This window comes from Porites lutea, chromosome 3 (genome assembly GCF_958299795.1).
Source record: "Porites lutea chromosome 3, jaPorLute2.1, whole genome shotgun sequence".
Classification (NCBI taxonomy): Eukaryota; Metazoa; Cnidaria; class Anthozoa; order Scleractinia; family Poritidae; genus Porites; species Porites lutea.
In genome coordinates this window covers 25,392,900-25,411,273 of record NC_133203.1, presented here as the reverse complement: position 1 = coordinate 25,411,273, position 18,374 = coordinate 25,392,900, and the positions used below count along the sequence as shown (strand labels likewise).

General features: G+C 39.2%; 2 protein-coding genes across 2 annotated transcripts in view; both read right to left on the bottom strand.

The window, feature by feature from the left end:
• Positions 1–143: 143 nt before the first annotated feature.
• LOC140932034 (neuroendocrine convertase 2-like) lies at positions 144–15,515 on the bottom strand. The gene is made up of 4 exons (XM_073381698.1): positions 15,376–15,515; positions 12,425–12,714; positions 2,038–2,187; positions 144–373 (listed from the first exon to the last, which is right to left on the bottom strand). Exons 1-4 carry the CDS (start codon positions 15,513–15,515, stop codon positions 144–146), a joined length of 810 nt encoding a protein of 269 aa, XP_073237799.1.
• Positions 15,516–17,300: 1,785 nt separating this feature from the next.
• LOC140932033 (furin-1-like) overlaps positions 17,301–18,374 on the bottom strand; it is a 44,522-nt gene continuing 43,448 nt past the window's right edge. Inside the window, exon 9 of the mRNA XM_073381696.1 lies at positions 17,301–17,405. Coding sequence (XP_073237797.1) covers positions 17,301–17,405 — 105 coding nt within the window. The remainder of the gene's footprint in view (positions 17,406–18,374) is intronic.

Sequence of the window (18,374 nt, the reverse complement as noted above, 5' to 3'; positions counted from 1 at the left end):
AAGACTGTTTTCCTGTCCTCTCCATGAGTCTCACAATACTTCTCTTTTAATTAGTTTACTACATTTGTGGAAATTTAAAGTACGGAGACCAGGGCGGAAGAATCAATGTCAACTGCAGAACGTTTAGTTTTGTTTTGCTTTTTTTATTGAATGTAATCAATTCTAACCTTTTGCGTATCATAAAAGCGCCAATTTGAACCAGCCATAAAACCGATCTTATAAGGTTTCACCCATTCCTTTCCTTGCTTTGTGGCTACTGCCGTTATCTTGAAAAGCCTGTCGAAGCGAATTTCTAAAAACGGCTTCCATATTGATGTACACCGAGAAAAGTATCCATCAGATCTTGCTTCCATGCGGAGTAAGTTTGTACAGCCTGGAAAACAATGTGTTAAATGTTATTCCTAGATAACGGGTAACTTTGAAAAGAATTGTCCCATAATTCATTCCTTTATCAACTGTAAGGTTTTGGCAAAAAAATTAGAGCTGAGGATAATTTACCTACGTTTTATAAGATTTGCTGTCATTTACCCCTCATAGTAAATCTAATGCTCGGTAATCAAACTCAATCGTTCGATTGACTTCGATTAGGTTCGGTAAGCGAACATAACCGAAATCCCCCCAAAATTTTGCTAATCGAACACAATTGAACGTTCGGAGAAGGAAAACTTTAACAATGGAACACAAAACCTGTTCCATCTCATGTACGTGGTTTCAAACAAAGCGTTGAAGTAAATTAAGTTATGTGTTGGCTTTAATCACAAACACGAGTAGACAGGCCAGGTGTCAGAGGGGGGGGGATAACGTGAAACCCAGCTAGAAACTGGAAGCGATAATTAAAGGCTATCACAAGGTCTCTTTCGCTGTAGGTGTCGGTGAAAAGTTTAAGGGGAGATAGGGTTCCAGCTCTGAAGGCAACGACGATGGCCGTGAACGTATTGTCTTTGGACCATTTCTGCCTTTCTTCGATTTAGTTCGATTGGTTCGATTAAGTTCGGCAATCGAAATTACCTAACCTAACCCTTGATTTCAAGTAAAAATATAACGTCATATTATAGAGAAAAAGCAAAGAAGGGTATAAGAGCGAGTCTCTGTAAAAAAAATCGACCACTTGTTTTTGTTTTACAAAATAACTCGCTCTCATATTCTGAGGAACAAATCATTTGCGTTGATTCATGTCCTTGTTAGAGCGTGACAGAGTCGTTTCGCGACACTGGAATCACTATTCACTTCGGTAGGTAAAATCGGTCTTCAACTCGCCCTTAAGTCAAGACGGATTCTTTATCAGTTAGCTTTAAAGTATCACCAGCATCAATTCAAATCATTATGGCCAAAAAGTGGAAAATTTACTCGCAACAGCTATAGTGTAGCCCCTCGAAATAACTACCCCGGCATGTACCACTCGATTTTATACTCCATTTTCTACACAATTCCCCCTGAAAGGGTGTAGCATACGCACGGACATTTTACAGAGAAAGAGTTCAATAACGACGTATTAAAAGATGGCCTATTGGTAGAGATGGGTATCAGCTTTAATGCATTTTTCTAAAACGGGGTCCAAATTTGAAGAACTTGGCTACAAATTTCTACCTAAAAACAACCTACATAATAATTAAATGCTCCATGAAGAAGTCTAAGGGGATCTGAACAATTTCTCATTCTTCACAGCCGCTACCGAATGACAAGGCTACGAAACTCAACATAAGCCTAATTAATTAAAGAATAAAGGTAAAGGAAAAAAAGCACAGCTATCCTTTTCCGTTCTGTGAAGGAGAAAAGGTGTTAAATAAAGGCCACCCTTTAACTCCATGTTGTCTCGCTACGTACGCAAACAAAGGTGGGCAAATTATACATGTAAGAAATGGGGTTGTTCACAGGACACCAAGAAGCCTTTCTCAATGGCAATTTAAAACTAAAAAGTAGCTAGGAGACAGCATGCGTCGTCGGCGGATTTGAGAGAAGAAGAGCGGCCTTTATCCTTTATCTGGTTATTTCAAATAAAATAATACAAAGGCTTGTATTTATGGATATTCAAATGACCTGGAATAGCTGTTGGTGCCTCACTGGTAGGTGCTTTTGGAGGTGTAGCTGTTGGCGGTGTGTTCGCAAGAGGAGAATGAATGTGCGAGTTGCCTTTAATGGGATCTGTTTCTGTTCCATATAATATCAAACTCCAGCCAAATAACACACCTGTATAAGTACAAGAAAATACAACACTTTCATTTTATATTAAGGAAGACGTATTGAAAAGAAATGAATAATTAGCGCAGTGTCCCAATTCACTAATAACTCTTTTGTGTAATTGAGCCCCCCACCACCCACCTGACTTGTTACTTTAAATTCGGTTTCGACATGGCAACCAATTTTACACAATATGATGCACCTTCGAATTGTTTAACTACGTTTCCACTCTTAGCTGATAAAGTGGAGAAACGAAACCTTGACGGAAGCGAAAGAGTTGTAGTGTTCTACTACTACTACTACTACTACTACTACTACTACTACTACTACTACTACTACTACTACTACTACTACTACTACTACTACTACTACTACTACTACTACCGCTGCTGCTGCTGCTGCTACCACTAACTAAGAGTAGCCGTTGGCTAGGACGTGCAGGTGAAACCGCTTTCATCTGTAGACCCCTATGTAAAAAAAAAAAGAAATCACTGCGCATCATGGAAAATGGATTGAACAACACAGAAAATAAGACTCATATTTAGTTCAAAGATTTTATTCGAAGTTGATTAGATACAAGCCTGCGAATGATAAGGAGCGAGGCTAGGCGAGCGAGGCGAGACGTCTGTATTCGCCGGATACATTGAAACAGTAATGCGTGACACAAGTAATGCGTGTACAGTCATGCACGAAGTCATTATACAATCGAATATTCAACCGTGTTCAATAAACAAAAGGCCGTTGATATAAAATAGAAAAATTACCACTGGAGTTAAAAGCTTATTGAAGCTTTCGGATGACAAGCGATCTCACATGTTTGGAAACGTATAAAAATATAAAAACCATACACTGTAGTGAAACCTAAATAAACTTAATTTACATCGATTTCTAGACTTTTCTAGCACTCGTATCGTACCGAGAACTTGCCCGCACTAAGCTGAGATCAGGCTCTATTTTCATTTTCCTGGGTAAATAGATTCTAGGCCGGCAAGGCGAATCGAAAGGTCTCCCATTTAGTACAGTACTTGTGTACCTGAATTACATTTGCTTGGGAATCGAATGTGTAATAATAGGGACCTTAAGCATCGACAATGAAACGGGCGACGACGACGCTTCGCAACCGAGGCAGACTGAGCCAAGGGTTTCGTTTTCGGCCGGGAAAACAAAGTTAAGCAGTGCAGCTTCTCAGACACACGACGACTTTTTCTTTGCGAAGAACTTTGTCTTGTTACAGTCTTGTTAAGGCATTTAAAGACGCCCGAAATTTGCATCATATAAGTTATGACGATGGTTTAATCGACAATGGCGAATTTATTGTTCTTTACGACCTGGATTATTGGATTTTGGAGGCTTTCTCTTCTTCGCGCAACTTTCAGATTTCTTTTGTTTTGAAGTTAAAAGTAATACCGATCTCGAAAAGCTCTTGACTTGCAGTTACGCTAAATTTCGGCTGCTGAAGAGAATTCAGTGCTGCTGTACACCTTTTGCTCTTCATTACGAGAAAATACGCATTCATTTGTGTGAAACGGCGACCAACAGCGCGAAGATTGATTCATTAGCGCGAAAAGGCGAACATTTGCGCATAAATCAGATTCAATAACGATTTTTGCATTTTAATTAACATTCGATAACATTTAACATTCGACATACAAAAAAAAAAAAAACGCCAACATTCGAGTCATTAACATTATCTTGAAAATCATTAGGGACAATAGACAAACATTTAAGTGCAAACGCTATTCATTAACATTTTCATGACACTGTTTGCAATTCAATAACATTCCTGGACAGCTTTAGAATGGATGCACCTGTACAATCAATTGAGCGTTCTTTACATTTAATATACAAAAACATATTTTTAATTAAACAAAACCAATTCCGCCCCAAAATTGGCCTGAATTTGTTTAAAGAATCACGCCGTACTTCGCCGCTGAGTGTTCGTCAACGGCTGCGGCTATACATTTACCCTAGACGGCCAGAAGTCATGGTGGGGAGCGACCGGGAGTGGAGGGCGTACCGCCAAGTGTACGGCCAAGGCGACTCTTGACGATGACCATGGCAATATTATCTATCAAATGTTTTCCTCGGCAGCTGCTGGCGTAATGAATACTGTGTCGGTTTTTCGGTGACTTTCTGGCACGGGCGAGGAAAAAATGGATCCCGATAAGTCGGCGGTCTTTGCATATGACGGGGTGCCAGCCCACCTAGATTTGGCCATTCCCGCCCCGTACGTACACAGCTTATGCTTCCCCCCTCGATATCGTTGAAAAGGATTTAAGTTGTCTGAAAGCGATACCAAGGCCGACATCTCGAGTCCGGAAATTTAAAGATCTATAACAGGAATGCCCTAGCAATCCCACTAGCGGAGTTCGGAAAAAACAACTGCAGTGCTTGAAGCTCTGCGCAGAAACATGACATTGTGACCGCAGCTAAATGTGCTAAGGGGTACTATTTCATGCAAACCTACCTCCCAAGATGTTTAAATAGCGAGGTTTTTGAGGGATATACATTTTACGGACTGAAATTCAGGCCAAATTTGTTTGAATCTCTATTGTGTATTAGAAAATCGATTTTTGTATATTAAATGTAAAGAACACTCAATTGATTGTACAAGCGCGTTAATGTTTGTCTTATCCATCCTAAGGTTGTCGAGGAATGCTATTGAATTGCAAACAGTGTCATAAAAATGTTAATGAATAGTGTTTGCACTTTAATGTATGTCAGTTGTCCCTATTGACCTTCAACATGGTGTTAATGACTTTGCTGTTGGCTTTGTTAATGACTTTGCTGTTTGCTTTGTTGTCTCTCTTTTGTATGCCCAATGACGCATATGAATGCCCAAAAGTGTTATTGAATGTTGATTAAAATGCAAAAATCGTAATTGAACCTGATCTATGCGCAAATGTTCGTATTTTCGCGCTAATGAATGCATATTCGCACTATTGGTCGCCATTTCACGCAAATGATTGCGTATTTTCTCGTAATGAACAGCAAAAGGTGTAATGTTTTCCCTTGTTTTTCCTCTCTCAGGGCTTCTCATAACCACATCTTGTTCCGGAGTCCACTGGAAATAGTTGTCTTAACTAGCGGCTAAAAACAACATGGGAAATTATTAAATTTTAGTACGAAAAAATGAACATTTATTTTCTATAAACCGAGAATGCACGAGTAAACATAGACCGTTAGGGAACTGACGAACAGCATCTAATCTAACAGGTTCGGAAGATAGCAGAGGAAAGCTTCGTCGTCTTTCCGACTGGTTGTTCCGCCATCACTCAGGTTTTCAGACAAACCCGATAAATTCAAGCTACCAGGAGAAGAAAACGACAAGGTGCTTAACATTTGGATTCTGCTAATCCACAAAGAATATATTTCTACTTGTACTGAATGACAAGGGAGGAAAAAAGTGATTTACACGTGAAAAGGATAGTTTATTTTCGTTTTTTTTTTGTTTTTTTAGTTTATTTTCTTCTTATTTTTTTATTGACAACAAATAAACAGCATTAATACACAGCGCAAAGTGAAAGAATAAAAGTCAGTAATTAACAAAACAAATTGCAATAAAAATAATTAATTTTAACAATTTTCAATGCGATATTGTTCATAAAGTTTACGTAAAAATTCATCTAAATTAAGTTTCGTTACAATGTTCTTGCAAGTATACAAGCATTTCTTTTGCAGTAAAACCAATAGAAGAATTTTGCTTTGAGCTGAATTTGGCATTTGCATTGGAAGGGAGTCATCGAACGAGTTGAATAAAATTTGCTTGTTTGAAAGTTGTACGTTCTCTTTATGATATTCATTAAACCACCTTAAAGTTTTGGAAAAGAATTCCTTTGCCTCTAGTAGTCTACTAGGGTCAAAGATAAGCCCCGTTGGTGCCTTCCCTTGCCTTCCGTATGCCTTCCCTTAATTAATATGTATAACGGTCGAGTCCATGACGTCACCCATTGTTATAACCTGGGGAAAAAGTGCCTTCTTCCATACTAATGAGGGTCTTCCCGCATACTAATTGGGTATAGGTTTACTAATGAGCGTCACTCTACTACAATAGGAACAATAGGCTTGCCTACACTTGCCCGTGAAGTAACTTGAGCCCGGTTTACCGGAATGTCTATTAAAAGGAAATAGGAGCGATCACCTAGCAACGCGAGAAACGGCTTCCTATATCTTATTTAGCGCTCCAAATCGGATACATCAACAAAACACAGACACAAAGTGGAGCTAAAATGTCTTTACTTCAATTTTGTCTGACAATTTCTCCTATCTATCTCGAGGACATGAAAAACGATTAAAGTCTTGTCATTTTCACGCACTGTTAGTCAGTTGATTATGTGAGATCACAAGCCCAAAGTTGAATATAAATTAGTTCACCTCTACAGCTAGACCCAAGGGAGCACCTTGACGTATTAGTATAAACACAATTAATAACTTAACAAGGGTCAATTAAAACACGCGACTTATAATTGCCAGCAATAAAACCACGTTTTAAAAACTTTATTAAAAAACAATGACAAAAAGAAGCAAATACGCAGAGATTTGTATGGAATGGAAATTAATTAATCTTCATCTTCTTCGCCCATGGATTACTTGTAAGGTTTGAATTTCTTATGCCGACGTTTCCTCAGCTGTTTGGCATGAGCTTTATGATCATCCAAATAATTTACAAATTGAATCCGACACCTCTTTCGCTTCGGGCCTTGTTTTGATGGGATTTCTACTGTGGGAGGAGGGGTCAGGAAAGCCGGATTTAAGGGTGGTGGAGGGGTGAGGCTTTCTTTGTCAGGTTTTTGAGAGACAGCCGCTTGTGTTAATTCAGGTGTTACATTAAAGGGGTTGACGGGAGTGTAGAATGCTGTTAAGTCTGGAACAGTGCTGATTATTTCTTCCGGTCGTGTTCTTGTATAAAATTATTTAAAAGCCAGGTATCTGTTTTGCAACTGAAAGTATCGTTTAGCTTTTTCATCGTCCCGAAGATCGTTTCGAGAAAGCACGTCATCCATGAGAGGTTGAGATATTTTAGAAGTTCTTAAGGAATACTTTCTTGAAAGCCTGCTTGGTTAAAGCCTTCTTCACTGGGCAGGACGTTTGTTCGCAACCGACAATTATCTTGGGTAGTAGTTTTCAGATCAATCAGAAGATAACCAAAAGGTCTTTTTACAGCCTCCTCGTACAGATTTAAAAAGAAATCCGTCTGCCCGGGATACATTTGCTTCGCCAGAGTCAAGATTTGCAATTTGTCTCGTGGATTCTTGAATAACACCAGATAATGGCTGTTTAGGCTTATGGTGCGGCTACCTTTCCCCTGATGAAATAGATTCTGCACGATATGAATCACGCTCAGATTGCGATGATGAGAACCACGAGTAAAGAGGTTCACAATTCGCTTGTCTTTACTGGCGTCAATCATCTGATCATCAAACACGATCAAATTCCGTTTGTTCACTTCAAAATAGGAATCCTGCTCCAAAGCCGTAGGAATTCCCTTGACGAATTCAATGTGTGGCATGGCGACTAACATTTGTGCATACGCAGGCTGCCATTGTGAATAACACCAAACGATCCTCTCCGGGAGGGGGGGGGGGGTAAATGGTCTCTGAAGCTTGTTGTAATAGAGATCGAACCCAGGCCGTTTTTCCGGACCGGGTCATTCCGGCAATTATGGAGGTGAAAGGATGCTCGAAGCGAAACCGCTGACATTTCTGTGAAAACATTAGAACTGTTTTAAATGGGGCCAGACCAGCATTGCGGTGTTTGAACATCATGTGCCTTTGCATATTATTTTTTCTATTGAAGGATTTTTCGCAGACAGAACAGAGGCAACTCATTTCCACTCCTCAGGAGCAAAATGTAGACTGAGAATAAGTTAGAATGTTGCGCATTTATATAGGTTTTCATTGTTTTCCCTCCTCCTGATTTCTATTGTTTTTCCTCCTCCTCCTCCGCCTCCTCATTTTATTGTTTTCTATCCTTCGCCCACTCGTTTCATTTTTTTTCTTTGTCCAAGAGATTCTATAAAAGACTGCCAACTGCCATCTTTAGTTCATTTTGAAGCAGTGTCTCGTGTAGTTCGTCTATCTTGGCCTGAGAAAATTCGAGTGATTTTTGCAGTTCATTATAATTATTTTGAAGATCTTAGACAGTTAGTGTTGTTCTCGATTCTCTTCAAAGCGATCCACACGTCGAGAAGGGATGGATTAGTGTCGTCTTGCTTGTCCGCAGAGCACGCCATTGCAGACACGTCAGCATCCGCAGGATTCCGTTTTGCTTCATGCTTCGGTGAATTGTCGCTACTTGAAGAACTGCTTAGCTCATTTCTTCTTCTAGTTCTTCCCATTGCTGCTAAGTTTCGTTTCAAATGGTACTATAAAGAGAAAAAAAAACCTCTCGCTCCACGGAGCTCATTCTGACATGACCGACCTCACTCGTCGCTCGACCCATCTCGAAAAGTATAGTTTTATACCTACGTTTTAGCGACAACGGCAAATCTCCCAGAATTTAGTCGTCGACGAAGGCTAGACGACGTTTTGACAACCTTACGCATAGTCAAAACAGGCGTGATCACATTACGAGCGATAGAAAGACCCAACGATTTGTGATCAAATTGTGTTCTGTGCATTCCATTCATTGTTAGTGTAAGTCCAAACGAATGTTGGCTACATACATGCGACGCATGCGTAATAACAACCCGGAGATTAGGATTACGGGCTCCTCTTCTCGCTCGCAATAGCCCACGTTCGATATATTAAAATTCTAACATGACCTCGAGGCTTTCTGGTCATTTTTCTATATTTGGTTTCGTTTTCTTTGTGTTCAAGTCTCTTTTGGGAATTGCGAGACAACGGAGTTTTGAAAACTTTACGATTTTTAAGCTAAATATCTTAGGGTATCTTTTTACATAAACATAATCGGTAATCTGGTTTTCTACCAATATTCAATGTTTTGTTCAAGTACCATATGAAATGAAAAAACTTAGACAATAATGCATTTCACGTTATAACTGATACCAAAACGATCTATTTATAAGCAAAATGTGTCTTTTGCATCAAAAAGCTTAACTATAACATTCATGTATCTGGACCTATCACAGCCAATTGAAGACGTCACAGGTTCACGACAGCGCCACAAGCCATTAATTCATAATCTTTTATTATGTCATAAACGATTGAGAAACCCGTTGGACATAGTGCGATATGCAGTCCAACGGGTCAAAAAAACATTCTGACGTTGCATTTGCAACCTCCAATTTTTCTCCCGAAAAAAAGCAAGACCATCTCCACTGGCAGGAGCCCCATCTCCCATACAAGCCCTTGGAGTCAACCCTTTCCCGAGTAGATTTATAATTAGAACGGTTCCCAGGGGAGACTTCGCGCGCCGACGGTGGGAAGAGCCAATCACAACGACGAAATGACACTGCTATTGTACTTCACCAAACAGCAGGAAATTTGGTGTTGACAGGCCAAACACAATCATAAGCTAGTGAAACGTGACTTAAGCGTTTTCATCGCTCGGAGATTTTCTTTCTTTTCTTTCTAGCGGGTAGATTATACTGTGGAGAGTTTTACACTCTGACTATGTTAATCTTAATTTTGGTTGCTTGTCTCACATTAAGAGGCCATGAAGCTGGTCTGTTACATGCATAATGATTAACTACTACCTGCAGTCTGTAGTTCTGACAGGATTCGTTTTCTTTAAGCAATTTTTTTGAGCGTTAAGGTTCTCATTTCGGCTAAACGACTCAATATTAATCAAATTTCTAGTTTTTCAAGGCTTTTTTTTTTCCGAAATGCGTTTATCTGAATAAATACTTGTAGTCCTTGCGGTTGTTTTGCCCGTCAGCTAGTGTGATGATTCCCTGCTATGTTTTGTAACGCCGGTCCCAGCCATTGTGTTCTCGCAAAAAAGTGATCTACAGATGCGAATTCGAAGGAAAGAATTGAGCCTAAACTTCTACATTAACTGCTGAGAATTGTCCTGTTAGTCAGTCATAATTCTTTTGGCGCAGATACAATCCATTTTGTTTTTCTTGAGATAAGTGGGTCTTTGGACTTGAGCGTGATGTCACAAATTCCTCCGTTAGCAAATTATTCACGGTGGAGCAACTGTTGTCTTCTGTTCAACTTTTCAAGTGCCAGTTTTATCAGGCAACCCTCATGGTGATACAAGTCAGTTGTAAAGGAAGACTGCAATTTCTCAAATTTCGGCACTGAAGCATTCCTCGTTAGTTGCTACTTAGGTCGTCGCTTTTGCACGCGGTGCTTATAACTGGCGAAATCCACTCCACGGTGATGACAAAGATCAAATAATCCTGGCACTTTTTCGGCGCTGATCATCGACAAATTCCAAATCGTCCACAGAACGCTTAATCGTCGACTCTTTTCAAGGTGCATGCTTAAATGTGGTATGTATGGCGGCAAAAAAAAACACTCGCAAAGATAACCTTTCCGTGATCCTCAGTTCGCTGCCTTTTTCCTATCGCTTCATGCTCAGTCTCAGTCGGGTAATTCATTAACTTTTATTTCATGACACCCAGATCCCAGCGGCTGTAAAATTGTAAAAATGGACGTATAGTAAAAAAGGAAAACGGTCGAAGGACGGGCTTCTGAACTCGACTTCATCCGACTTCATTTTTTTCACGGTGACATACGAGACTCACGGAAATATGACACTTTTCGCGGGAAACAAGCCGTTCTATTTATAAATCTACTCGGGAAAGGGTTGACTCAAGAAATTAATGGAGATGGAGGCTCCATTTGATGGGCTCCTACCACTGGCAATAAGATCACACTCAACAAAGAAAGCCCAGAGTGACTTTATAAACAGATTTTATCAACCGTTTTGACTTGTTTGTCAGTCTGTCGTGGATATCGGAGAGAATAGAATACTGACAATACTTGGAAAATTTATTAGAGAGCAACAAGAACAAACCGTCAACAACAGTGCTATATACCCCCCCCCCCCCCCCTTCCCCTTTGCCTGTTCCACGGTTGGAGTAAAGTGAGGTAGAACAAGCGATAAATCTTTTTTCAAATATAAGGTATTTCCTTCAGGTTTTTAGAATTAAAATGTTATGAAAAAGAGTCCCATTAGCAGCTCGAAGCAACTAAATGCCCAAAGCTGTAAATAATTAATAAGAAAACAAGCCTTACAAGGAAGCTGTGTGAGACAAAATAAAAATTCATAATTTTTCAGCTTTGTTAAAATTGAAGGTTTTTAGCTTTAACCTTTAGTTACAAAAGATAGCCAGTTCCCTGTCTAGTTGTGAATTCTAATTAGTGTAATACTGCATGGGGTTGTTGTTGTTTGAGTTAAATTCATTACGTGCGGACGCTTGTCTGATCCCCAGAGGCAAGCTGTTCCACAGCACAGCTCCACTATCCTGAGCGTCTATAGAACACAGGCTCTTTCACAAAATACGGTGCTGAGCTGAGGAACGGCAAGCCCACAGTCACCTGTAGTCTTTTAAGGCAGCAACTAAAGGCGAACTCCAAAATAAGAGGAGTAGAGCAAATCCTCATCAGCAAATACACCAATGAATCCTTTCCCAGGATAGATTTGTCGGTTCCTTTGATGTGCCATGCTCTGAGTGATCTCGGATCGCTGATCCTGATCCAGATCACCCCAATGGATCGTAGCTGTAGATCCCATTACCTCCCGTAATCATTATATCATAGATAACTTTTACAACTAACTTCTGCAGGAAGAACAGTCATGCCCAATGAGCGCGCTTCAGTCAAACAGGCTAAGGAATATCTTACATATTAAGTAAATTGACCAGAAATTCAATGAAAACCTTGTTTTACTTTCCTCCTGTGCTTCGGGTTTTCGGCGGAACTTTTCCCACCGACATGTGGCCTAGTGAATGCCCAGGAAAAAGAAAACGAGGAAAAAAGGCGAAAGTAGCGGTGAGAAGAGAAAGCAAAAGGGAAAGTTTGTTTTGCCTGCTGCGCATACCCGTACCTCTCAAGGTGTAATTCAACATCAGAATCAAAGTCAGCGAGGTGCTCGACTTGCAAACATTAGTTAGAGCTCTGTTTGGCTAGAAAGAGTCAGAAAAAGACTCGACTGACAGGCTTCAATTGCCGTTTATCGGGAAGATGTGTAAGGACGAAAGGGTGCATTTTACTCGGTCCAATGCGATTACACAATTGCGAAATCGTTAGTTCTCGCAGTGCCTCCTAGCACGATTATGAAACTGGACTAAAGACTCATACACACATAAACTAAAAAAGATCAAACAAAATACCTATGTTTTTTCTTTCTGGCCGGGAATTCTTGAGAGTGAGCTTCCAGACTCCTGACGCGGTCTCACCCCAGAATTGCAATGTCAAGATTGTCCAGTTTGTCAGCGTAGTGAAATGGTCCCTTTTACGGGTCTGGATAAGACGCGATGTTGTCCCCGACGGTGATGTCAGATCCATTTCTAGGTCCCCTCGGCGAGTGAAGTTGAGAGTTACTCGGACCTGAACATGTTCCAAGAAATTTATATTATTAGGAGATATGTTCACTGTCAGTGTTTCTTCTGATGGAATCGCCCTGGAATGAACAAGAATAGTTCAAAGTTCGTCTGTTTTTTTTGTTTCATTACCGAGTGGGTGGTGTATGTGCTATCGAAGGCGTGTGGAATACAAGCAATAATTTATATTATTATGTACACTCTCAGTGATGTTGGCAACTTGATTGGTTCGCCATCTCGGACTATGACGTGTAATTGAGGGCTCACTGAGTTGCCTGAGTAAACACAAAACAATAGCTTCCTGGTGCCTAAGGCTCAATGCAACCTTAATTGAATCAGTAATCTATTCAATAACAGTCATATTCATGCTCAGTTGTATTAAGATATGTGAAAATGATTGATCAGCGGAGTAAGCCAAGCTGCTCTCCACACTGAAAACATGAGTCGCGGAACAAAAACACTGTAAGATCACCGGTCAAATCTCCTTTCTTTATCAGCTTTTACTGTCATTCTGCCATGGTCACGGTCTATTATCTGTCCTCCAACCTTATTAGCGAGGTTCTGTTATCGACGACCTTATCACATTTTAAGGACTTTAACTTCAGCTTCTTCCCTACAACACGTTTGGTTATATAACTTGTTTGTTTTTCAGAACAAGGCAAGGACACGGTGAGTCACCACTGGGCAAACATATCAACCCAGAATCTGGAATCATGCAGACCAAAGTCAGCAGAGAGAAAACAGCTAAGACCCGCGAGGCGAGAAGGCGCTTAAATTAAGAATAACTTGTTTTCAAAGCTGCCATAACTATGCTGACTAAAGGGAGAAGATGCAGTACACAATACATGTATATAGAGCTAAATAAACACATTTGCTCGTACGTTATTGTTCCGTATATTATCTCTCCTCTCATTTTTGACACATAGACCTGACAAGATACCGTACAGCCATTAATATTCACTTGTTATGTTACATTTGCTCGTCAGGTTTTGAGAACGTTTTGTGTTGCTCAGAATTTCTAAGGGAGGAAGGTATACAGTCTATACAAAATTGCCCATCCTATGACAATAGTTAGACCTCAAACAAAGAGGGCTTGAAGAACGCGCCACCTCATCATTTCCCTTGTCTACTTTTGCAGCTTTGCGGTTGTGTTTAATTTATTTTTGTAACCAAGATTTTAAAATAAAAGGAGTTGTTTGTTGAAAAAAATGAAAAATGCTGGGAAGTTACTTAGTGAAATGCGAAAAAGATGTAAAAAATTTGATAAGATGCTAATAATAATAGTGATGATGATGATGACAGCCGAACGTGTTTTAAAATGCAACAAGAATCGCCTGATAAATTTCGAGTCGCGGGTGTAAATCAAACAAAAGGTGAAGAAAAAATTTCATAATCTTATATACAGACAAAAAAAATACTCTATTTGGCTGAAAAAAGGAGTGCAAATTACAAATGGTTTCTGATTGGCTTAAAAGACAAAAACGAGAGCTAGTCAGATTATAACTGTTAATGTAGCAATATATTGGTGGAAAATGAGGCACTAAGGAAAATGGCAAACGATTTGATTTAGCTATGTAAAACGATATAAAACGGTGAGAAAAACGAGCCATGGTAGGTGCACTAGTTTGAGGGGTCGTTAGACATTAAAATAAGCAAAGAAGTAAGTTTTCTATCATTTTAACGTAAACTTCGAGCCAGTTATATTGTCCGCGTTGCAGGAGAAAGGTATCCCTTTGTTCTTATTTCTCTTCAGGTAGTTTATCCAGCGAACACGAAAACATGCGACGTTGGCGGTCTAGTTCTTGTAAACGTCGAGCTTTTATTACAATCGAGGATAATTCTGATTGAACATTTACTTTTGATGGTGATTATTGTAAACCGAGTTTTCTTAAAGAGGCTTGTTGAAAATCAATCCTTTCACGCCTCCAAGTTCTTTTTTGGAATGGCTTTGAAAGCGTTGGTCTTGAAAAAGTTTAAATTTTGACTGCGCGCGCTGTCAAAATTTGTTGTTAGGGATGTGTTTTTCGTGTTTAAAAATAAAATGAAATCGTATTATTTTTCTAGTATAATATCAAGGGTTACGAATTATTTGGCACGAAATTTCAGCCTTAATTTGTAATTTCACATGTGAAATTACAAAATTGCCTTCGCAACCTTCCGTACGTCTCAGTGCCAAAATGGCGACGAAATTTTAAAGTTTTACGAATGAACATGTCAGGGCATTAAAAGACGCTTTGGAAAACCTAAACACACGAAAGAACACATCAAGAAGGATTCTAACAGGTATTTTGTCGAGACATTCCGAAAATTCTGAGCTCAAGCCAAATTTAAGCTCTAAAATTTTGAGAGAGTGGAGTTCTCCGATGGATGCCATAAAACTAGGATAAACATGTCAAAAATCCACGATTGCAGTCATAATTCGTCACCTATAATATTAATAGGTAATCAAACGGTATACTCGTGAAATTAGAGAACAATTTCCGTATCATTTTGGTTTGGACAAAACGTCGTCGTCCCCATTTGATTACACATACCAATTTGGAATAAACAAAACACTTTTAAATTTTTCAAAGACCTGAGGAAAATTTACTCGTGCTTTAAATATTTATTCCCAATTGCACTTGAAATCATGTGATTATCTATACTAATTTCATGTTGTAAAGTAACATGGACGAACCTGTTAAGTAAACGTTTAGGTAATTATGCTTCTCCATGCTCTATTTAAGACTAACTTGACGAACCTGTTTTTCTGATGGCTCGATGTTGTGTAACTGAGCTGTGGTGGAACCTTTGTCCAATTCTTGGCGAAGGATACTAGTCTGTAGGCGTCCATTAGGCCAAATCCAACATAATTACTGGCTACAAAAGTAGAACTAATCATTTTAATAGAAGAGAATGGAACGTTGGCCGAATGCAGAAAACAGAAGGCCCGTGTTTCTTATACATTAAATGTTAAGCCAAAATAAACTTGCGTGTTGGTGATCAGGGGCTGCTGGAACTACAATTTTAATATTTCGAACAACATGCCTTCCTGCGTTTTTCTATCTAATATTAGTTCTTGTAATCTGGATCAGTTTTTGGAGTTTTTGGGGGGTTTAACTATAAAAGAAAACAGTTCATAAAAAAGACTAAGCGCAAATGCCACAGGGCCTGAGTTTTTTTTTAGACGGCGACTGAATAAATAAACTTCGAGCCCCCTCAAGGGTTATCCTCTTGGTCCTCCACCGAAGTTAGGTATTGATTTGTGGATTGCAATAGTTCCAAGTTTATCTTTGAAACAGTTACAAATTACAAATGTATTAATGGGGGCTTCGCTTTTAGCCTTTGCTAGACTCAGTTTGCGAAGTTGCTATCTAAAATCGATGTACATGATATGCGAGCAACTGTTGTAGGCTTGGTGAGCCCGTCCTGGCACTACTGGCAAAGGCTTTTTTAAATTTAGGGATAACTTACGCCGCCTAAACCAAGCACATGTTAAGATATAATCTACCCGTCAAATTGGCAGCGTTTGTGATCCAGTCCACTGCTTTAAGTATGCTGCCATCTGCCCTTGAACTTCTTATGATGATATGTTGCATGTCACGCCAGCTCAACTTTTTGCTGGTCGAAAACAATTATGAAACATATTAATGACGTTAAGAGCATTTCAGAATAGTTAAATTAACGACGTTTTGTTGCGTTAGAATTGGTTCAATGAATACATTTGATTCTGCCACCAAATGGTGTAGATTACACTAAGATAGCTAAATGGTTAACGACAGCTGTACTCTCTTGTGGTTTGTTATCTTTAACTGTATTTTCAAGGTTGAGCTAAATGTGGAAAAAATTACACAGACACACGCATAAAAGTTTAAGATGCAAGTCACTTCCTTCCTCAGTTCAAGCCGCTTTGCCTAACCGGAGAATAAGTTGAGTTTCTGAATAAACTTTAAAAAGTGGCTGGCCACAGTTTCTCTAAATGCTTTATCCCTTTATTGTGAACATATTTATCATGAGGAAATATGCAGCCAACGAGCTTAGAGGTTGTCAGAAGTTGTTAGTTGACATTTATTCCGGTTTCATCTCCTTTGACATACCGAGTGATCCCAGGACACACACAGATATTGAGCAAGCGTCGTACAGGGAACAATGTAAGAGCCACTGTTTTGTTAACTTTCATAGGCATTGTGAGCAAACGACAATATCTTTTAAGACAGGAGTAGTAGATTTTAGAAAAAAAATACTGATACTTCTGTTAAAATTGTACTTCAGTCAATGAAAGACGCAAAATAAAAGTTGAACAGGGAGGTTTGTTACTCACTCAAGTTAGTCGGATAGCTGTTTTCGTGATAATTTAAAAAAACTGTTTGTTACAATTTGGTTAAGGAAATCTGGACTTATAAGTTAAGGCTTGTTTTATATCATCCATGTTGCCATGACAACGATCGAAATCATAAGTTTCATTTAATAAATTTAGTGTATTGTAAATATTTTTTGCATGCCAAATTTGAGCTTTATAACTGTAATCTAGCTATCTGTCACAATCTGTGACCAGCCACCTTAAGAGGACGTTGATACATAAAAAAGATTCTTCTTTCCTTTTTCAAGATCGAACGCTCCACAGCATGTGAATACTCTCATTTGTTCGTCATAGGAAAAAAAGTTTTAACTGTAGAAAATAATAAACTTACTTTGATTCAAGAGCCAAAGCAATAAGTCCGGATGCCATGGCAGTAGCAGCAGAGCTGCCGGAGAACCTGTCTGTACATTCTCCATAATGGCTTGCTGTGATCTATGGTCAGAATCAATTCATAAATTTAGAGAATTTAGTGTTTCAGTAATTGTTAGGTTTTGTAGTTTCTTTAGGTCATTGGCACACTTGTCGGTATGGGCTTTTACATTTCGCAGTTAATGAATGACGCTGAGTAGGATAGGAAGAATTAAGCAGATCAAGGAGGGTGTTATCCACCGAGGCTGAAGGCTGAGATGGATAACATCCTCCGAGATCTGCTTAATTCTTCATATCCTACGAAAGCCGAATTTATTAATTGCTTTATTATTCATTCAAAATAATTCCTAGTTTAAAAACACAATTAAAACATGCTTACCTGCATCGATGTTAAGTTTATCTTCGATAGTGTACGTTTAGGTTTGTCCAGCTCCGCAAGTATTCTCCAAATAGCCTATGTCGCCCTCCGAGTTGTCTTATTGCTGTTTTTGCTATGTTTTTAGCCATTATTTCGCCTAGTTCCAGCTGTAGTTCTTACTCTTGAAACGAGTGTCCGCCATTTTAGTTTTCACAACGAAAACAAGTCAACCTCGTGCCCAGGTCTTCTCGGTTAACGGTGCATTAACCTGCAGAGGGCTGAATTTTTGACGCCATTTCCTCGTTTAGCACAAAATTCTTCCAAATTTGGTCATCAGTAACTGGTTATGGTGAATTATGCGTGTGCTTCTAGCCAATCAGAATTTGGGAAATATTTTGAATGAATAATAATGTGCATTTAGTAACCTTCACGGTGCTGATCACGAGATCTATATAGGTGCTGACTTCTCAATAAGAATTGACTTTTGAGACAACTACCTTTGTTAGACCAAAATAATGAGGCCACTAACAAGTTGGCTTACCGGACATGTCGGTAACAGAAGATTAGTATTATCTGTATAAGAGATACTTGACTCTGTTAGTTGCTTCTTCTTTTTTACTTACCTTTGTACTCAGTCAACTAGCCAATCTAAGGCTGTAGTTCTCGTGGTGCTT